This window comes from Rattus norvegicus, chromosome 4 (genome assembly GCF_021556685.1).
Source record: "Rattus norvegicus strain SHRSP/BbbUtx chromosome 4, alternate assembly SHRSP_T2T, whole genome shotgun sequence".
In the NCBI taxonomy this organism is placed as follows: domain Eukaryota; kingdom Metazoa; phylum Chordata; class Mammalia; order Rodentia; family Muridae; genus Rattus; species Rattus norvegicus.
In genome coordinates, this window is record NC_141537.1 from 26,421,946 (window position 1) to 26,445,126 (window position 23,181).

A 23,181-nucleotide genomic window follows, 5' to 3' on the forward strand; every position below is an offset into this window, starting at 1 on the left:
CTGAGACTAGGTCTACCCATGTGTATGTATATATATACATACACATATGTATATACACATATGTATATATATACATATGTATACACACAACTAGGAAAGAGATCATTTGCTTCATATGTGCTTGTAAATACTATTATAAAATATGTATTTGTGGATTTATGTAGGATCTGAATATCTTTTGAGAGATATTCAGCTTGGAAAGCCTACTTTCCTTAGTCCACTTCCACTTTATTTAGTAAATGGTGATCAATTCCAATTTTACACCAACTGCAAAGGACACCAAACCTGAACATATCTTTTTGTTAGCCTTATCCTGAAAACTAAATTTGAGGAAAGGTTAATAATAAGCTTTTGTTAACCTTTCACTCCTGACTGAAATATCCTCTGATATAATTAATCTAAGCACTTAGCATAATACAAGGGGTCTTAAAACATCAATTGGATTGGGGAAGAGGATTATCTTGATGATATGTTAATATAATAAATATTTATTAGTCAAAAATTTAAACTTCAATTACAGTAATTTATAGTGTCTTTGTTGAATATATCAGCTGTCAGTGCCTATTTCAAGGCACTAAGGAATCTTGAAGTGCTCGAAATGATAGGTCATTATTAAATTGTGCCATTTGTTTCTTTATTGTATTGTAGTATTCCTTAGATTTTCTGCTCCTACTTTAAAATTATAATAACCTAATTATAAGACCTATTTTAATTGTCTGGATAATAAATAATCAACTTGATAATGTTGAATTGCTTGAAATATTACTGCTCTTTTCTGTTTTTCAATGATCAAACTAGGTGAGCTTCCAGAATAGGTAAGGAGAAAAGTGTAATGGAAATCACATGGAGAAACCATGATAAAGGCAAAATTTAGGGAAGACATGAGAAAATTAGCCACAATTTTAATGCATTATTAATCATTATTAATCTATCAAAAGGTATTCTCTGTTATAACAAGAAATTGCAATGATTTTTTCCTTATTTTCAGTAAAAGTTACCAAAGCCTTGACCAGTTATCAGCAGAAGTCAGCCTTTCTCAGGCCTCATTGGATCCCGGCCACTCACAAGAAGGCGATGGAAAGCAAGACTCATTGAATTTCATCGGTGAAGGTAGTGTGCTGGCTGCTTTACACCCATTCGACTCGGGCTGAAGTCATTAGAGAGGAGGAAACTGCAACTAGAAAAGGCCTCCATAGGCTTGGGCAGTGGGCAAACCTGTAGAGCATTTTCTTAATTAGTAGGGAGGGCCTGGCCCATTGTGGGGGGTGCCATCCTGAGCTAATGGTTCTAGAGGAAAACAGGCTGAGCAAGACAGTAAGCAGCAGCCCTCCATGGCCTCTGCATCAGCTCCTGCATCCAGGTGCCTGCCCTGTTTGGAGTTACTGCCTTGACTTCCTTCAGTGATGAACTATGATGTGGAAGTGTAAGCTGATTAAACCCTTTCCTAACCAACTTGGTTTTGGTCATGGTGTTTCATCATAGCAATGTGGCCCACACTGGCTTTAAACTTGTAACCTTTTTGACTCTGCCTCTGGCATCTAGGATTCCAGATAAGTCCCACATTCAAACAGATAAACATTAAGAACAGTTAAGTTTTACTAATCCCTAATAAGTTGTGTTCACGGCATTCCATACATGTTTTAATGCATCCTGGTTTCCCCTTTAGCCTCTCATTTCCCTCTCATACCTGCAAGTCCCTCCTCTTCCTCACAAATCTTTTCCTCACACTCATGGGTCTTGTTTGTTTTGTGTCCCACAGAGTTTAACTAGGGTGGTCTGTGCGATCCCGTGTTTAGAACTCTTCTTCAGGGCCTGGTGTGCTTACCAGGGGCTATATAACTGGACGCTATGCCCTCCTACTCTCCAGAATCTATTAGTTGCCAATAAATCAGCAGTAAGTGGTAGGGCCCTGTGAGCGCCTTCCTTGCTATGACTATTAGGGAGCCCCATTGCTGTGTGGGCCCAGCAGGAGAAGGCACAGTCGCTCAGAGTTTATAATTGCTCAGACCATGTGTGTGCTTAGAAATTGGCAGTTCAAAGGTCTTTGCTTCTTACATGTTTTGTGCTCCCCCTTCTGGAAATGTTACAAAAGTGTAGTATAAAAGTCTTAGGGTGAGCCCTTTTTGTTCTCAACGTCTTGTATTGTTACAGATCTCTGCGTTACCTCATTCACTGTAAGGAGGGTTTCTCTCATTGAGCCTGAGAGTAGCATTTGTCTAGTCTCTCCAGGGTAGACTACATATGGTAGAAAATTTTAAGTGTCCAATTATTTTATTATTCACTTCTGAGTATGCCATTCTTTTGGATCATATTGTAAACCAAACTATTTTCTCAATTTCTTTTTTTAGTTTTTTTTTAATTGCTTCTTTTAGATTTTAAGCATGCATTTTTAAAAATTGCCTCTTTCTCTTATCTATCTGTAAAAAAAAGAGTAAAAGTGATTTTAGTTGCTCATAGTAGTGTCAGAATTTTTTGTTTTATTTTTTAAGTCAGGGTTTCATATAGCTGAGGCTGCTGAGAACTTACTGAGTCACTCAGGCAAGCCGTGAATGGATAATTCCCCGAACTTCTTTCTGTTCAGTTCTGCATTGGAGATGCTTAGTGGAAAATGAATACCAACTCATGGGAGTTGCCTTTTCACACACTCCGTGCACACACACCAGAAATAAGACTACAAAACAGCTGCAATTTAAAGCACAGATCCTAGTGCTCAGGAGACACTAAAGAAATGGTCAGCAAGTGAATAATGTCTGGTCAGGATAAGTCTGTTTTTACTGTACGTCTTAATGTAGGTACAGGATTCTCACATACTCTCTGGTTTGGCCACAGTTACTGTTATTTAGTTGAATATTCTTTTCTCTTTACTGGGTGACAAAGTGTGAGTACATTTTCAAAAACAGAAGCTGGTGGAATGGAGACACATGCTTTCAGTCCCTGTGTTTGGGAAGTAGAGGTAGGAAAATCTCTGAATTTGAGGCCAACCTGGTCTACAAAGTGAGCTCCAGGACACCCAAGGTGTCATAAAAAGACCTGTCTCAATAAGTAAGTCAGCACATTTTTGTTCCAAAATTCATTATCTCAACCTACCATACCAAGAAGTTTTAAGAAAAACATAAATACACTAAGCTTTTAAAGGTGATAATTAGAAGCTACTGCAAGGTAAAATAGGTTTAGCCACATGAATACATTGTCACTACCCTAGAAGCTATGGGAGTTGCTCCTGGTTTTTTTGGTCTTGCTGTGATTCATAAAGGATGTTACTTTTGTATGCTTTTATCTCAATTTCCAGGTAAAGAAGATACTCCCTCACTTCTTGGTCTTTGTGGGTCACTAACATCAGTGGCAAGTTACAAGTCCCTAACAAGCCTAAAATCCAATGACTGCCTTGCAAGCCCCACCACGGAGATAACAAGCCCAGGCCTGACTCCATCCTGAAAGACTACGTAAAAACCCAAAGTTTCTGTATTGTAAATATCCTGTTTACATAAGTTTGGCTGCTGGGAGATCTTTGAAATTTTATATTCTGGTACATGCGTAGCATTTTGTCGTTCGGAGATTTCAGTCCAGCCCAGGTAAAGTTCCGAGGGTAAGGCATAGCAGTCCCCCTATTTTTCTTTTTAAATTAGTACATTTGTCACTGCGGATGTTTAAAGTTCAATAGGCTTTAAAAGTCTCACAAAGATTGTCTGAATCCATTATAAAGTGTACATAGTTGTTATTCAACCGATTTTTTATATTTGTTTAAATGTGTCTTAGTGTCCAGAGACTAGATCCAGGTTTTATTCCAGAGACTTAAGCTTAATGGTTTCTTTCACTCCTTTATTTGGTGGTTAAATTTGCACAAAAGGCAACTCTAATTTCATGACGCACTCCTGCGCTCTGTGTCTGTGTAACATGCTTTGAGGGGAAGTCTCCAGCCGCAGCTATTTAAGTTTTCCTTTTGTCATTCGGTACCAACTTCTAGCATTTCATTAATTTTGTAGAAATGTGCCTTTTTAGGCGGTTGCTGACTTAATTTTAAGGTATGAAGGAAAAGCATTTTATATATAAAAAATAAATGCATTTCTTAGACTTATTTTCCCCGGTGTGCCTAAGACATTGGAAACCTTTCAAAATACAAAACAAATGTTGGCAAGGTATTTCTTACATCGGAAGTTTCCAGTTTAATGAGTGATTTGAGAACTTTTAGAGAACAACCTCGTGAGTGACCAGGATAACTGACTGTGGATGTATGTCTGAGCCACAGTGCTATTTCTCCCTGTGTGCAACCACGAGTTATACTGGATGTTTCACAACCATTACCACTATTCCCTGATTTCTCATTTTTCAAACTGATCTTATACTTCAAAATCCTATACTTCTGTAGGAAAACAGGTTTTCTTCAAACAGTTGTGTTTCAAATCTCTCTCTCTCTTTTTTTTTTACATTTTTTTGAAACAGCTACATGTGTCCCTAAAAATTCCACTGTATTGAAAACGAAGTGTATATTCTATAGTGAGTCACAGGAGGAAAACAAGTGTGCCAAAGACATTTCCTACACTGTTCATGAAGGGGCCACAGTCCTCGCTCTTGTCTGTTAATTTTTATATTTAAACCTAGCAGCGGTGACATGGCGGACGTTTATCCCTCCTAGAAAGCTTCCTGAGGAGAGCTGAACTCACACGTTCATTCCTTGTGCCCAAACTGTGTAGGAGAGGGAGGTTCTGGGAAATGCTTGGAGCTCAGTCTCCTGGTGTAGAATCAGTCAATAGTAACGTGACCGGTGTCACATGTGAGACAGTGCAGACACTAATTTCTGGGGCAATGGAAGCCTGGAAGCTCGAGGTAGACATTGCATTGGATGGCTCAGAACACACTGAGAGCTTTCTTCCAGTAGGCGATATTAAAGCAGAGCACCTCTGTCTGCTTTGAACTGTGTCTATCGTTTAAGAACACAGTCGCCAAGACCACTTTTAAATAGTGTCCGGAATAGCAAATCAAGACAGCAGGCCTGCAGGAGGCTGCATGGAGACTTAGATGGCCATGAGAATGTTGGGAATTTAGGCTGGCCATGGGCACGCCTCTACTTCCCTAAGAACTCTCAAAGTGTTTACCCCTTTATCACCATGGCCTGATCTCACCTGTCATTTATGATTTTTTCCAGATATAGAACATTGTTAAGATCTTTTCATACATTTTTATAAAGTAGAAGGGAATACAAGATTCCCCAGTTGGTACACTTTTTCATCTCTGTCCCATAGTAACACTAGTTTGTGACATATCCCTGCTGCAAACCACAGACTGAGACATGACACCTGAGGACCATGGCTTTCCCTCCGCTATTGGAGCTCTTGATACGAAGTTCATCTGCTACTGTGGAATCCGAGTTTCTACAGTTGGTTCTGAGCTAGATGCAGTCCGTAATGCTTGCATGAGTGAACGGCGTCTCAGTCTTTAATTACCAGTGGTACTGTGTATTTCTCAGAACCCCACAGAGAATGCCGGCTTAGTCTCTTTCCGTCTGTATTCCGTTGCCTTGATGTACTATATTTGTTGCATGTATATTAAAAAAAATTTTTAACCATACAGTACTGGTCTTTTTCCTTGACAAAAATAGTTACCTGACTTGTGTTCACTGAACTATGTCAGCAAATAGAGTAAATAGTGGGGACTAATTAAACCCAACACACTAATGAACATGATTGGAGGAAACCCTTTTACCGAGGTTGAATATTATATGTACTTTTAAAATGCTCTTTATAGAGCACATGACATTTTGAGAGTTACTGATTCCATAGAGGACAATGGCCCCATGTAATTGAGTCGAGTTGAAAATTCCTATCTCTTAGTGACATCACAACTGACAAGATTCTGATACATTCTAAATTTCTTATAATTCAAGAACTAGGGGAAAGGGAAAAGGAAATTAAGTCAACCAGTAGTTGACAGGCAAAACCCTCAACATGATTATAGTCATAGGCCTGAAAATATGGTGACATGTAGCCATATGATGTAATTAAAACTTGAGTTTCCCTGTTCTAGCAAATATTAAACTTCACTGAATATAAGACAGATTTCTCCTATATTCCTTTATTGATTTCTTGGACCTTTCCAGAAGCACCAGGACTAGCATGTAATGGACTTGGGGATTCTTTCCTAAGAGTCCTTCTCATCACAGTATGGATTAATCTGTATCTACAAGAGTGTCTTTCCTGGCTCCCCAACCGTGCCTGTGGATTAGTCTGTATATCTACATGAGTTTATCTCCCGGCTTCACCATTGTGTGTTGTAACATGGATACAGGCAAGACAGAGAGAAGCTGATATTTTTCTTTCTATGAAACTCAGGCCTAATCTGTACAGGCCCTTTTCCTGGTACCAAGGAGCAGGAAGTGGACCTCAGAGTCTGGTGACATGCTTTAACAATCTGGCAAAGTGTTCTTTCTGCAATATGATTATAAATCAAATTATGCTTTCCTGAATTCAGTTTGCAAGTATTTTCTGCAGATTTTTTTTTAATTTATGTTCAGTAAAGAGACTTGACTACAATTGTCTTTTTTTGTTGTCTTCATGAAGTTTTGGTATCAGGATGATTATGGCTTCATAAAATGGGTTAAGTAGTGTTAAGTCTTTTACTATTTTATATAAAAGTTTGAGATGACTTATGTTAGATCTCATAGAGCCTAGTAATCAATAGCCTGTAAAATTCATACAAATATTGTTTGAGTCCATTGTAAACTGTACATGGTTGTTATTCAATTGTTTTAACTTTTTATTCATTCTTTGTGAGGTTTGCATTGTTCACCCTAATCGCACTCATCTCCCCGTCCACTGTACTTGCCCTCTGCCCTGACAACACCCCCACCCCCAGACAAAAAATAATTCTTGTTGCAGAAGCTGTGGTGTGTAGCAGTGTGTCCAAAGTATGCCCTTTTGTCTAAACAGCTTTACTTGCAAATGTTCTTTGCGGTATATCCATTGGTCTGGTCCCAGGACTCTAGCTTCTGTTATACTATCAATACTGGGTCCTACTAGATTCCTGTCACGGGGATCCTGTAGTTTTGGATCTGTAGGACTGCCTCCTATGTACTCTCCATCAGTTCATAGATGGGGTAGATGTTGGGGAGTGTCAACTTAAAGTCCTGGATTTGGGCCTGGGCTGTAGCTGAGTGGGTCAGCACCCCAGCTCCCCCACACCAAAACCCCCATGGGAGAGCTCTCCAGCAATTGCCCTGACTAGCTCACCCAGTGCTCTCACCCAGTGCTGAGCTCCTCCACTCTCATGCCCTCAGGCTGACTCACCTGCATCCATCCCCAGGGGGCCAGCCCTGCTGTCCAGTTGAGATGTGGACTGCTCTCCCAAGTACCACACTCATCGAGGGGCTGCACCAGCTCTCTTATGCCCTTGGAGCTGGCTCACCTCTAACCCCCCCCCCACAACCATGGACAGCTCTACTGTGCTGACCAGATGGAGGGCCTGATCTCCTGAGTGTTGCAGTGAGTGTCAGGGACAGCTCTCCTGCACTCATGACCTTGGGGCCAGCTCTCCCATCGTCCACAGGTGGTGAAGGGGATGTGAGGGAGGAAATCTCTCCCTTTCCACAGCACCACACATTAGACAAATGGCCAGGCCAGCTTTCCCACACTTACACACCCAGAACCAGCTCACTCACAACCCTCTGCAACCAGGGCCAGCTCTGCTATGCTTCCCGGGCAGATGAGGGGCCCACTCGCCTCAGTACTGCAGTTGGAGACTATAGATGTCCGCCTGACCTTTGGCAGTAACAGACCCTTGCTGTTGAAGCACCATGAACTTAGACATGGCCCTGGGTGGCAGCATGGGCCAGGACACCACCATGACCTCAGCTGGCATCACTGGCCACTCTCATCAATCAGGCTTTTCTCACCACTCAACAATTCCACCGCCCTTCCTGGTACAAACATCCCTCTTCCTTCCCATCTCCCCACCACTTACTTGCCCATCTTAATGATGCCTGGGCCTCCGGGTGTCTGGTGTCACCTCAGGTGTGTTATGTCCCACCCATGCACTGGGCAGGGATTGTCTGAAGCATGGACTACACAGCCAGGCCTCTGTGGGCACCAAGCTGGAGGGTCATCTCAGGCTTGCTCTGTAGCCCGGGCTGCATGTCACTGAATGGGGGTCTTCTCAGGTATGGTCGCCCTGCCTGGGCAGTGTGGTACCTGACTGGCTCAACTTGCTTTTTATCTATGTGTTCTGAATCTTGGTGTCCAGAAACAGGATCCAGGCTTTATTCCAGAGTCTTAAGCTTAGTGTTTTCTTTCATTCCATTATTCGGTACTTAAAATTTCACAAAAGATAACTAACTAATGTCATTAAGTATTTTCTAAGTTCCAATGTCTATGTGCTGTTTGTATAAGGGAAAGCTAGATTTGCCTGTTTTTTTTTTTTTTTTAAATCCAGATGTTTTTATTACTGCATCAATTCTGTTAATTGTTATAATAGTATTTGTTTTGCCTTGGATTAATTTTTGTAGGTCATATACATCTAAACATTCAACTACTTATTTTAGATCTTTCCAATTTAGCAGAATATATTAAGATAGATCCTAGTAATTGTTTTGAATTTCATTTGCATCTATCATGATGGCTCTCTTCATCTCTAATCAATCTAAGTCTTAAATTCCTTTGGTAAATTTAGTTAGTCTTACTTAATTGATCAAATAGCATAAATATGTATCACTCAACAATCACTCTATATATTAATGGTCTCATCTGGGCAGTGGTGGCCCATACCTTTAATCCCAGCACTTGAGAATTCACATCCTAACCACATTCACAAAAGCAGACAGAGAAAACTAGGAATGGCATGAGTCTTTAAATTCTCAAACCTTGCCCCAATGACATTTCCTCCACAAGACCCCACCTCCTAAACCTATCCAGCCTATGCCAACTGGGGACCACGTATTCCAATGCCAGAGACTATAGGGGACGTGCAGCATTCAAACTACCACAGTTGTGTTCCTCGATTATTCTCCCTTTATTGAGTCAGGGTTTTTTGGTGATTCATTGGCTTGTTAATTCTGGCTAGTCTAGGTAGAATTGTGTTGCGGTAAATTCTCCAACCCAGATTAAGCCCATGCAATGAAAACACAACTCAAATAATATGAATGCAAGTTGTGTGCCTAGATTGGGCAGACCCACCACTACACTACTCTATTCCCCCAGCTACAAGATCCCTCAGAACTCGCAGTTTCTCCAGGCCACATGCTTTATCTCCATCTTCCTTCCACCTCATTTTCTCCATAGACCCCTTCTCTCCTCCCTCTCCCCCCAACTCTTCAGCTCTTCCCTGCCCCTGCCCAATTACTGGCTCTAACATTTATTTTACAAGTTAAAATGGGGAGATGGTCCCGATGAAGTCACCTGAGTAGTGTTTCACTCCTTGTCCTAGGCAGCCCCTCTTGGGGAAGCTTAATTAGCATCAAAATACAAACAGACAGTACCAGGGCAACCCACAGAATTGTCCTCTGGCTTTGTCTTCCATGTGTTATAGGCTTTGGTTCTCACACTTGTCTTGTGCCCACTTTATCCACTGAACCATTCCCCTGTCCCACATCTCATCTTTAGCCGACAGAATGGTGGCCTAAATACTTCACATGAAGGGGCTGCCCAAGATGGAGCCAGGGCTTTGGCCCTAAAATTCTGGGCATTCAATCACACCGTCATAGACAGCTGCTCTCATTTGGGGTGGGTAATCTATCTTGTGAGGATCATAGTTTCATGGGAATGTTTATGAAGATGTTGCCGGAATCCAGGCTGTCTTCAGGTTCAGGACAATGTATGAGACAATGAACTTTCAGGCACCTTTTGGAATCTGAACTAAGGCACTGTGAAAACTGAAAGCAAGACATCTAAAGAAGAGACCTACAGAAATGCCTGGCTTTTGTCCTGCTTTTAGTTAACTTCTGGGACCAAGTGAGGAGTCAGTGCCTTCTAGCAAAACCAGTGTCTATGTCAATATAATAGAAGAATATAGGGGTATGGCTGAGAATGATGGAAATTTTCTCAGCTTAACTAGGAGCCTGGAAAACTCAAGGGCCACCAAAGCTGCCTACAGTCAGTAGCTTTAGAGTTCTTGCCTCAAGAATTCAAAGAATGAAATCCACAGACTAGAGGATGGGCGTTTCTGGGAGCTGTTAAGATGGGGGTGAGTGAGTGAGCAGAAGTCCCATTTTACAGGAGAGATCCTAGGAAATAGGATGCCATTGACATGCCAATCCGGAGGCTTTGAAGGACTTACAGTAGGAGAGGAATGAGCTGATCAACCCAGTTGGCCTCCTCTCAGCATCGGAAGGAAGTACAGGCATGTGCAGCCCTTAGGAGAGGAGTTCAGATAGGAGGTAATAGAACAGACCAGAGTTCTGCTGGCATTCCTGGCCGGCAGCAGCTTCGGAGCCCCTTCCATGACCAGTTTCTGTGTCCTGTGCTAATCTACTCTTTAGCCCATTTATGTGGCTCTCCTGGATCAGAACCTGGAAACCTACAGAAAGCTACTTATTCACAAATGAGAGCCTCGGGTAGAGCAGGAGGATGCTTTCTTTTCCCTGTTCTGTTGGAGCTGTGTATGTACTGATAGTGACCTGGTAACCCACAGGCTGTGGGCATTGTGACACTGGCCTGTAATTCTCCAAGCTGATAGGCTGAAATAGGATGATAGCAAGGTCTAGGCTATGTAGACATGTCCAAGAAGTAAAGGGGGAAGTGTTTAGGTCACTGGGTTCTACTTTAAGCCATTTTACACTATATAAAGCAGTGATTTGTCTGGCTGTGTTGCCATAAGAGACCCCCTCTACATGGGGTCTTTGATTCCATTTGGTGGGGAAGGTAACTACAGCCCTGGGCAGACCTAGAACTGTGCCGTCTGTCATGTGTCACCCAGCCAATAAAGATTGTAAGTTTATTGAGGATAACTGAAACTATAGGGACATCTGGGCATATTAAAATTATATCAAGGAAAATAGGCACAATAACTTACCCGACACACCAGACCAAGGAAAAATGTAACTTCCTTTCCTGGGTCATACAGAGTGGTAGACATCTAACATTAAGGCAATGGCCACATACAAACCAATCATCTGAGGGCTGGTGTGGTGTGGGCAGTGAGGACCAAGGGCTCTCTGATGCAGCTTGTTCCCATTGTTGGTCCTGTCCATCTGTTTGCGCATCAGGAGCTAGATATGGCCTACTGCTTCCTGCTCCTGAACAATGGGTCATGTCCAAGTCCAGAGGGGTTGGACCCTTTTCCTGCTCATGGACACTGGCTCAGTCTTTCTCCTCACAGATGAACTCTGCACTCCTGCCCGACTCCAGCTGTTTTAGCAGCGTTACTTCTGTTTTCTGGTTTGTTCTTAACATACAGGACTTTCTCAGTGTGCTTCTGAATCCACGTGAACCCCTTTATTGGGAATTCATTGTGTAACTCATGTACACACATGTAGATTATATTTACTCTGCTGTGTGACATGAGATGTAACAATAGTAGATGAACTTATTTGTGTCTGCCTCAGTCAGTATTAGCCACAAAACCTTGTGAGTTTATTGTTTCCAGTAAACTCCCAAATGGTGTAAAGACAGCAGTGTATGACTTAGGTTTTAAGCAACCCCACACTCAAATACAAGTTAAAAATACCACTCGCCTTGTTTCTCAAGTGCAAGGGCTTGGCACATCAGTTGAGTGGATTTAAGACTCTTTTTAAAAGAGTCTATCTATAAAGAAAAGTTCAGGGTGTTAGAATTGTTCTTGCTTTGCAAACCATCCTAACACCAGGGAAAGCACTAACAAACCTGAATAACAGGCTTCATGTTTAGTCATTTGTTCAGAGCAGGGTCTCCCTAGTTAGTCCAAGTTACCTCATATTTGCTCTGTATCCCAGCTTGACCTCAAACCCATAACCTTCCTGCTCCCTTAACTTCTGAGCCATTTCTTTGGCCCTAGTTTTTCCAGGCATTTTTGTTTTAGTTAGGGGGGAAATGAACAGCGTCTCATACACCTTAGTCTGACCTTGAACTTGGGTGGTATTACATTTCTGATCCACTTGTCTTAGTGTTTGCTCTGCAGGACTCTGGGCTTCACACCTTGGACCATTTTATCTTACCTAGTCCTCTGCCTGCCCTCTTCTCTGTGAATAAAGGTCTTTGAGACTCATATCTTGGTGTTTCCTGTGTTGTTGCACCTCTGTCTTCCTTTGGAAGTACAGTGTTATGGTTAACAATTGCTTCCATTACAATGGTGGAGGAAATCACACCCAGCTTTGATGGAGCGAGAGGAAGGAACTACTTTGAAGTTAGCAAATAGAGAATCTAAAGAGAAGCTGCGGGCTGCGGAAGTAGCTTTATTGGTAGAGTGCTTTTGGAAGGCTAAGTTAGGTTCAGTGTCTGGGCAACTGGACAGGTGGGCACAAATATATAAACTTCTTCACTCTGGTGGAGATAGGTGGACCGGAAGTTTAATTCCATTCTTGGTTACATACCAAGTTCAAGGTTGGCCTGTGATATATAAGATAATGTTTCAAAAAAACAAACAAACAAAAAATCAGCCAAACAACAACAACAACAACAAGAACAAAAAAACCCAGGGGTACAAAGAAAGTTTTTAAAACTAAGGGACCGTGCCACATCAGCTTAATAACCTGAGTTTGGTCTTTGGAACCCTCATGGTAGAAGGAAAATTTTGATTCCCAAATGCTGGTCCCTGATCTCATACAAATATGCTATGACATGTAAACCCCCATTACACACACACAAAAGTAAAAACAAACCCTCCCCCAAAAAACAAAGAGACATTGTTTCTGTATATCTGTGAGGTTTTATTTTTTTGGTTGATTGGTTGGTTGGTTGGGTTTGGTTTTGTTGACACAGTTTCTCAGTGTTGCTCTGCCTGTGCTGACATTTACTATATATACCAGGCTGGCCTCAAAATCAAGTTATCTGCTTGCCTCTGCCTCCCAAGTGCTGGGATTAAAGGCATGCACCCAGACCCAGTTTCATCTCTGTTTTTGTGTGAATTTCACCATATGAATGCATAGGCAAGAGGGAACTTTGCTTACAAACCAGTATTTTTATTTCAGAGTTCAACAGGTATAGCCGCTGGGGAGTCAACTGAAAACAGTCACATTTCCCTGTGTATGAAAGGGAGAAGGGGCTCCCCCTGCCCCTAACTGAGAAGCTATGGACAGCTGTTGGCTTCTGGGAGAGAGATTATTAAGAATATGGATGCTGGTAAGCTGCCCATGTTCTATGGATAGCCCCACACCCAGCAGTATATGGACAGCATGACTTGGAGTGGATGTGTTATGTTGGAAGTTAGGGGTGGGGGCTGAAGTGGTGCTCAGTGGTTTAGAGGACTTGTTGCTCTTGCAGAGGACACTCACTGAATCCCAGGATTTCACAGGGCACCTTGCCCTTTCATGCTAGAACCCGGACTGCCTTGATCTGGTGCTAGCAACCAGAGCTGCTGTACGTTCATGAGTGTGGGGGTCCTGACATGTCCAGAAGACATCAAAAAGCTCACCTTATTCAGAATTCAAATGGCAGCATTTTGTTGGACACTCATCTGCTGTTTATAGGGAAATGTGAGAGAGATTTCTTTATCTTTTTTTGGCAATTAGAAAACAAAGATTTTGTCATTTCTTCAGCTTTGTCCATGAAGGCTTTTTTTTTTCTTTTGTCCTTGTGGTTTTATTTTATAATGTCATCTAAATAAGTATTTTAAATTTTTTTCATAAAATATACTTAATAAACTTATTAAAAATAAAGCATTTTTGACCTAGAACTAACCTTAGGACTTCCAGAGGGCATCTAAAATAGATGTAAAATTAGATTAAATCATGGGAAAACATTGTCAAACAAGAAATACTCAGGCTTTAGTTGTATTTGTATGAATACACTGCTAATGTTTGTTCCAAGTATCAGAGTTTTAGAAATCTGATATATTTTGGTTTGTATTTCAGTCACAATTATACTGCTAGATAGTTTGTGATAATACCAAAGTTGATGAATTTACCAATTGGGAGCTGTCACTGGATCTTTCGCCTTACTAGTTGACGTCTAGTCAACATGTTTTATTCTGGGCTCAAGCTTAGAGGTAGAGAACTTTGCTTAGCATGTGTGAGATCCTGGGTATGGTCACCAGTACTGGAAAAAAAAAAGCCATTTCCTGTTGACCTTTTAAAATGTTGAGGAGGACACAGATTCTCAAAGAAGCAGGAACTTCAGACACTAGCCCATTAGCAAGCAATATTTAAATGAACCACAGAGCCAGGGACATGGCTTATCTGTTACTAGCATTTGAATGCTCTTGCAGAGTTTGGTCCTCAGTACCCACAGCAGGTAGCTCACAGCAGGTAGCTCACAGCGGCATGTAAACATAGCTCCAGGAACCCCAATGTACCCTCCGGTCTCTGTGGGCACACACATGTGTGCTCATACACTAAGATCAAATCAAGTAAAAATTTTAATGAACTAATCATCTTAGAACTTGTAATCTTTAGGTTAAAGAAACGCTGGGGCAGCTCTTATTCACTTAACACCAAAATGCAGACTTGCAGTATTGGATGTGCTTAGCTATCTCCTGGCTCAGACAGATATCCTGAGATTTGAGCCACAGAGATCAGCCTTTAACTGACCAAAAAGTTACTCAAACCAATGCTATTCCTTGGTTAGCCCAAGAAGATGGAATGTAGTTTTTATATCTAAGGCTCATGTCATCCTGGTTAGATTGCAGTTTTCATGCCAACTTCACAGAACTTATAACCAGGCTAAGACTCGGGGCACAGTTGCTTGTCCTCTCAGTTTGCTCTGTGAAAGGTATGCCATCTTTCCCTATATTCTCTTGTCTCACTAAGAACCCCTGGACCTATCCTGCATCTGTGTTGGTTGTTTGGGAAGGGACCCAGGTTGATATTTCTAAACCTAAGATGCATTTCTCCAGTTCTCTGGTAACTTCTCTAAACAGATATAACACTAAAATGTTCTATCTTCAAGGAGGTTGATAAAAATAATGACAAGAAGAGAGACCTTACCGCCTGGTCAGGTGGGCACTCCTGAGGCTGCAGAGCGGAAGAGACCACCAACACTGCCCACCCCTGCCCACATCCCTGGCCCAAGAGGAAACTGTATAAGGCCTCTGGGTTCCCGTAGAGAAGGGCCCAAGAGCAGCAGGACCACTGCGTCTGAGACACCGCCAGAACCTGAAGGGATCTACCAGATAAACAGTTCTCTGCACCCAAATCCCGTGGGAGGGAGAGCTAAACCTTCAGAGAGGCAGACACGCCTGGGAAACCAGAAGAGACTGCACTCTGCACACATCTCTGACGCCAGAGGAAAACAACCCACGAGCAAACTTGAGCCTCGGGACCACAGGTAAGACCAACTTTTCTGCTGCAAGTGACCTGCCTGGTGAACTCCAGACACAGGCCTACAGGAACAACTGAAGACCTGTAGATAGGAAAAATTACACGCCCAAAAGCAGAACAATCTGTCCCCATAACTGGCTGAAAGAAAACAGGAAAACAGGTCTACAGCACTCCTGACACACGGGCTTATAGGACAGTCTAGCCACTGTCAGAAATAGCAGAACAAAGTAACACTAGAGATAATCTGATGGCGAGAGGCAAGCGCAGGAACCCAAGCAACAGAAACCAAGACTACATGGCATCATCGGAGCCCAATTCTCCCACCAAACCAAACACTGAATATCTAAACACACCAGAAAAGCAAGACCTAGATTTAAAATCATATTTGATCATGATGCTGGAGGACTTCAAGAAAGATGTGAAGAACTCCCTTAGAGAAACACAGGAAAACATTAATAAACAAGTAGAAGCCTACAGAGAGGAATTGCAAAAATCCCTGAAAGAATTCCAGGAAAACACAATCAAACAGTTGAAGGAATTAAATATGGAAATAGAAGCAATCAAGAGAGAACACATGGAAACAACCCTGGATATAGAAAACCAAAAGAAGAGACAAGGAGCTGTAGATACGAGCTTCACCAACAGAATACAAGGGACGGAAGAGAGAATCTCAGGAGCAGAAGATTCCATAGAAATCATTGACTCAACTGTCAAAGATAATGTAAAGCGGAAAAAGCTACTGGTCCAAAACATACAGGAAATCCAGGACTCAATGAGAAGATCAAACCTAAGGATAATAGGTATAGAAGAAAGTGAAGGTACCCAGCTCAAAGGACAAGTAAATATCTTCAACAAAATCATAGAAGAAAACTTCCCTAACCTAAAGAAAGAGATACCCATAGGCATACAAGAAGCCTACAGAACTCCAAATAGATTGGACCAGAAAAGAAACACCTCCCGTCACATAATAGTCAAAACACCAAACGCACAAAATAAAGAAAGAATGTTAAAAGCAGTAAGGGAAAAAGGTCAAGTAACATATAAAGGCAGACCTATCAGAATCACACCAGACTTTTCGCTAGAAACTATGAAAGCCAGAAGATCCTGGACAGATGTCATACAGACCCTAAGAGAACACAAATGCCAGCCCAGGTTACTGTATCCTGCAAAACTCTCAATTAACATAGATGGAGAAACCAAGATATTCCATGACAAAACCAAAATTACACAATATCTTTCTACAAATCCAGCACTACAAAGGATAATAAATGGTAAAGCCCAACATAAGGAGGCAAGCTATACCCTAGAAGAAGCAAGAAACTAATCGTCTTGGCAACAAAACAAAGAGAAGAAAAGCACACAAACATAACCTCACATCCAAATATGAATATAACAGGAAGCAATAATCAGTATTCCTTAATATCTCTCAACATCAATGGCCTCAACTGCCCAATAAAAAGACATAGATTAACAAACGGGATACGCAACGAGGACCCTGCATTCTGCTGCCTACAGGAAACACACCTCAGAGACAAAGACAGACACTACCTCAGAGTGAAAGGCTGGAAAACAACTTTCCAAGCAAATGGTCGGAAGAAGCAAGCTGGAGTAGCCATTCTAATATCAAATAAAATCAATTTTCAAGTAAAATTCATCAAAAAAGATAAGGAAGGACACTTCATATTCATCAAAGGAAAAATCCACCAAGATGAACTCTCAATTCTAAATATCTATGCCCCAAATACAAGGGCACCTACATACGTAAAAGAAACCTTACTAAAGCTCAAACCACACATTGCACCTCACACAATAATAGTAGGAGATTTCAACACCCCACTCTCATCAATGGACAGATCATGGAAACAGAAATTAAACAGAGATGTAGACAGACTAAGAGAAGTCATGAGCCAAATGGACTTAACAGATATTTATAGAACATTCTATCCTAAAACAAAAGGATATATCTTTTTCTCAGCTCCTCATGGTACTTTCTCCAAAATTGACCATATAATTGGTCAAAAAACGGGCCTCAACAGGTACAGAAAGATAGAAATAATCCCATGCGTGCTATCGGACCACCACTGCCTAAAACTGGTCTTCAATAACAATAAGGGAAGAATGCCCACATATATGAGGAAATTGAACAATGCTCTACTCAATGATAACCTGCTCCAGGAAGAAATGAAGAAAGAAGTTAAAGACTTTTTAGAATTTAATGAAAATGAAGGTACAACATACCCAAACTTATGGGACACAATGAAAGCTGTGCTAAGAGGAAAACTCATAGCTCTGAGTGCCTGCAGAAAGAAACAGGAAAGAGCATATGTCAGCAGCTTGACAGCACACCTAAAAGCTCTAGAGCAAAAAGAAGCAAATACATCCAGGAGGAGTAGAAGGCAGGAAATAATCAAACTGAGAGCTGAAATCAACCAAGTAGAAACAAAAAGGACCATAGAAAGAATCAACAGAACCAAAAGTTGGTTCTTGGAGAAAATCAACAAGATAGATAAACCCTTAGCCAGACTAACGAGAGGACACAGAGAGTGTGTCCAAATTAACAAAATCAGAAATGAAAAGGGAGACATTACTACAGATTCAGATGAAATTCAAAAAATCATCAGATCTTACTATAAAAGCCTATATTCAACAAAACTTGAAAATCTGCAGGAAATGGACAATTTCCTAGACAGATACCAGGTACCGAAGTTAAATCAGCAACAGATAAACCAGTTAAACAACCCCATAACTCCTAAGGAAATAGAAACAGTCACTAAAGGTCTCCCAACCAAAAAGAGCCCAGGTCCAGACGGGTTTAGTGCAGAATTCTATCAGACCTTCATAGAAGGCCTCATACCAATATTATCCAAACTATTCCACAAAATTGAAACAGATGGAGCACTACCGAATTCCTTCTATGAAGCCACAATTACTCTTATACCTAAACCACACAAAGACCCAACAAAGAAAGAGAACTTCAGACCAATTTCCCTTATGAATATTGATGCAAAAATACTCAATAAAATTCTGGCAAACCTAATCCAAGAGCACATCAAAACAATCATCCACCATGATCAAGTAGGCTTCATCCCAGGCATGCAGGGATGGTTTAATATACGGAAAACCATCAACGTGATCCATTATATAAACAAACTGAAAGAACAAAACCACATGATCATTTCATTAGATGCTGAGAAAGCATTTGACAAAATTCAACACCCCTTCATGATAAAAGTCCTGGAAAGAATGGGAATTCAAGGCCCATACCTAAACATAGTAAAAGCCATATACAGCAAACCAGTTGCTAACATTAAACTAAATGGAGAGAAACTTGAAGCAATCCCACTAAAATCAGGGACTAGACAAGGCTGCCCACTCTCTCCCTACTTATTCAATATAGTTCTTGAAGTTCTAGCCAGAGCAATCAGACAACAAAAGGAGGTCAAGGGGATACAGATCGGAAAAGAAGAAGTCAAAATATCACTATTTGCAGATGATATGATAGTATATTTAAGTGATCTACTAAATATTTAAGTTTATTTAGTAGTTCCACCAGAGAACTACTAAAGCTGATAAACAAATTCAGCCAAGTGGCTGGGTATAAAATTAACTCAAATAAATCAGTAGCCTTCCTCTACACAAAAGAGAAACAAGCCGAGAAAGAAATTAGGGAAACGACACCCTTCATAATAGACCCAAATAATATAAAGAACCTCGGTGTGACTTTAACAAAGCAAGTAAAAGATCTGTACAATAAGAACTTCAAGACACTGAAGAAAGAAATTGAAGAAGACCTCAGAAGATGGAAAGATCTCCCATGCTCATGGATTGGCAGGATTAATATAGTAAAAATGGCCATTTTACCAAAAGCGATCTACAGATTCAATGCAATCCCCATTAAAATACCAATCCAATTCTTCAAAGAGTTAGACAGAACAACTTGCAAATTTATCTGGAATAACAAAAAACCCAGGATAGCTAAAACTATCCTCAACAATAAAAGGACTTCAGGGGGAATCACTATCCCTGAACTCAAGCAGTATTACAGAGCAATAGTGATAAAAACTGCATGGTATTGGTACAGAGACAGACAGATAGACCAATGGAACAGAATTGAAGACCCAAAAATGAACCCACACACCTATGGGCACTTGATTTTTGACAAAGGAGCCAAAACCATCAAATGGAAAAAAGATAGCATTTTCAGCAAATGGTGCTGGTTCAACTGGAGGGCAACATGTAGAAGAATGCAGATCGATCCATGCTTATCACCCTGTACAAAGCTTAAGTCCAAGTGGATCAAGGACCTCCACATCAAACCAGATACACTCAAACTAATAGAAGAAAAACTAGGGCAGCATCTCGAACACATGGGCACTGGAAAAAATTTCCTGAACAAAACACCAATGGCTTATGCTCTAAGATCAAGAATGGAGAAATGGGATCTCATAAAACTGCAAAGCTTCTGTAAGGCAAAGGACACTGTGGTTAGGACAAAACGGCAACCAACAGATTGGGAAAAGATCTTTACCAATCCTACAACAGATAGAGGCCTTATATCCAAAATATACAAAGAACTCAAAAAGTTAGACCACAGGGAGACAAATAACCCTATTAAAACATGGGGTTCAGAGCTAAACAAAGAATTCACAGCTGAGGAATGCCGAATGGCTGAGAAACACCTAAAGAAATGTTCAACATCTTTAGTCATAAGGGAAATGCAAATCAGAACAACCCTGAGATTTCACCTCACACCAGTGAGAATGGCTAAGATCAAAAATTCAGGTGACAGCAGATGCTGGAGAGGATGTGGAGAAAGAGGAACACTCCTCCATTGTTGGTGGGATTGCAGACTGACACAACTATTCTGGAAATCAGTCTGGAGGTTCCTCAGAAAATTGGACATTGAACTGCCTGAGGATCCAGCTATACCTCTCTTGGGTATATACCCAAAAGATGCCCCAACATATAAAAAAGACACGTGCTCCACTATGTTCATCACAGCCTTATTTATAATAGCCAGAAGCTGGAAAGAACCCAGATACCCTTCAACAGAGGAATGGATACAGATAATGTGGTACATCTACACAATGGAATATTACTCAGCTATCAAAAACAATGACTTTATGAAATTCGTAGGCAAATGGTTGGAACTGGAAAATATCATCCTGAGTGAGCTAACCCAATCACAGAAAAACACATGGTATGCACTCATTGATAAGTGGCTATTAGCCCAAATGCTTGAATTACCCTAGATGCCTAGAACAAATGAAACTCAAGACGGATGATCAAAATGTGAATGCTTCACTCCTTCTTTAAAAGGGGAACAAGAATCCCCTTGGCAGGGAAGAGAGAGGCAAAGATTAAAACAGACACAGAAGGAACACCCATTCAGAGCCTGCCCCACATGTGGCCCATACATACTCAGCCATCCAATTAGACAACATGGATGAAGCATAGAAGTCCAGGCAGACAGGAGCCGGATGTAGATCTCTCCTGAGAGACACAGCCAGAATACAGCAAACACAGAGGCGAATGCCAGCAGCAAACCACTGAACTGAGAATAGGACCCCCGTTGAAGGAATCAGAGAAAGAACTGGAAGAGCTTGAAGGGGCTCGAGACCCCTTATGAACAACAATGCCAAGCAACCAGAGCTTCCAGGGACTAAGCCACTACCTAAAGACTATACATGGACTGACCCTGAACTCTGACCTCATAGGTAGCAATGAATATCCTAGTAAGAGCACCAGTGGAAGGGGAAGCCCTGGGTCCTGCTAAGACTGAACCCCCAGTGAACTAAATTGTTGGGGGGAGGGCGGCAATGGGGGGAGGATGGGGAGGGGAACACTGATAAGAAAGGGGAGGCGGAGGGGGATGTTTGCCCGGAAACCGGGAAAGGGAATAACACTTGAAATGTATATAAGAAATACTCAAGTTAATAAAAAAAAAAAAAGAATGACAAGAACTTGGACAAGCATAGCTTCCCAGTAATTTAGGATTTGGTAAAATATCCCAAAATTCTCAGTGCAGTAACTCATCGGTCCATGAAAATACTACCTCAAATCAGTCATAGGAAGACTCAGTTGCATGATAGTGAATGGCTGAAGGGTGGTTCTATGTCAACCTATTGACTGGAATTGCTGTAATAAACTATGACAGGTTTGAGGAATCTGAAACCAAGTTCCATTTTCTTCTTTTAAATCTCTTGGGAAAAACACTTATTCTTTCAGACCTGAATTTCACCCTGTCCTACTACACTGCTTTCATATTCCTGGCCTCAGACCCTGGAGTGGCTAGGTGTAGTTGTCCACTGCATTAGGTTAAGAGGTTTAGTATTAAACTACAAAATCCCAACTCCGAGTGTCCGGAAGGCTATTTCTAGAAAAGACTGACATGAAGAACAATGAGGTGAATGGGAACAACTACACTGAAGTCATGTAGCACCATTCATCAAGGAGGAGTCCAGGCTGGAGGGAATTGGAGGAAGCAGCAGCCACAGTAGCCCATGAGTGTGCATCTTCCTTGTCCTTGATGAGTTGCACCCTTTACTAGGGGCCATCATCCCACAGACAGCACCTGTACCCTCTTTCACCTCTGACTGTGGACTCAACACTGGTGACTCTCCAAGGAGCTTCCAGACCTCCAGTACCAGATGGCGACTGCTAATGTATCCAGGTTCTTAGACTGGGGAGGGGGAGAACTCTCTGCTAGCCCAGCATATAGATAACAGGGTTTGACTACTCGGTGTGTTATATTAGAGGTCAACTGAGTAAATCACATCTTTATCTTATTTTGATCCCTTTGTTCTGTGTCTCTAAAACTTGAGCTAACAGAAATTCTATGCAGATCCAGCAAAATAGCTCTTGGATGTTGATGCTTTTGCAGACCTGTAACCATCTCATGTCAAGAAAACCGTAAAACCACAGTCTTTTATGTTTCTAAAAGAGAAATATATGTAATATTGGATTATACCTGCTTGAACAAGAGGAACATGATAAAGAAAATGGTTTTTATTCTGAGCAAAAATTAATCTAAAGTATCTAATTTGGGATATCAGAAGAATTCACAGTAAACCCCTTTCAGAGAAATAGAGGGGAACCTCTTTTGAAATCACAGCATAAAGGACTGTGTCTTTTTCCTATAGTCACAGGCTCTCCTATAAAGGGGACGGAGGATTCCCATCAATTCTTGAGATATTGTTAAAGTTGCTAATAAAATTTAGCAAAGCAGTCTTTTTATTTTGAAAAGAAAAATGTCTTCATCTCATAGCATCCTAACTATCAACTTTGTGGGAAAAACATGCTGTGCAACAGTTTCAGCAGAGTTGAAATACTCTACTTTAGAAGGAAGCTCCTTAAGATTTAGAAGTTACACAACTCACAAGTCTGAGAGACTCCCTAAAATTTATCAGATTACACAGTAATATCTCCAAGTTATATAAGCAGGAAGGACTACTAAGGAGGGGAACTCTGGAACTTGTGCTGAGAGGTCCAGAAATACAGCTCTCCTAAGTCATCAGCCATACTTTTTGGTGATGGAGCTGTCTTTAAGTCTTCAGTGCTTCTGTGAGTCACCCCTCATTCATACTCCTAAAAGGAAATTTAATGATTTTCTAAACTGAATGTTGGTATAACCATTTCTTTGGCCTATCACTGGTACTCTGAGATAATAAAAAGTTATTCAGATTTCTCCAGGAAGAGTATTAAACAATATATATGTAAAAATTCTTCACAACCAATAAAAAAGATCCTTTCCAGGTGGTTGGAGAGATGGTTCAAAGATCATGAACACTTGGTGCTCTTGAAAAAGA

At 41.2% G+C, this 23,181-nt stretch overlaps 2 protein-coding genes across 7 annotated transcripts in view; one reads left to right on the top strand and one right to left on the bottom strand.

The window, feature by feature from the left end:
- Window positions 1-5,565, top strand: part of Rundc3b (RUN domain containing 3B) — a 129,207-nt gene extending 123,642 nt beyond the window's left edge. For both annotated transcript variants that reach the window (NM_001443723.1, NM_001047116.2), the window contains 2 exon segments: window positions 989-1,110; window positions 3,290-5,565. In NM_001443723.1, the coding sequence (NP_001430652.1) occupies window positions 989-1,110; window positions 3,290-3,435 (268 nt within the window). In that variant the 3' untranslated portion in view covers window positions 3,436-5,565.
- Slc25a40 (solute carrier family 25, member 40) overlaps window positions 1-23,181 on the bottom strand; it is an 88,940-nt gene that overhangs the window by 4,540 nt on the left and 61,219 nt on the right. For 2 of the 5 annotated variants that reach the window (XM_087656451.1, XM_087656450.1), the window contains exon 12: window positions 12,333-12,506. The exons of the other annotated variants lie outside the window; for them this stretch is intronic. In XM_087656451.1, coding sequence (XP_087512577.1) covers window positions 12,496-12,506 — 11 coding nt within the window. In that variant the 3' untranslated portion in view covers window positions 12,333-12,495. Of the gene's footprint in view, window positions 1-12,332; window positions 12,507-23,181 lie in introns of those variants that run through there. 5 annotated transcript variants of the gene reach the window in all.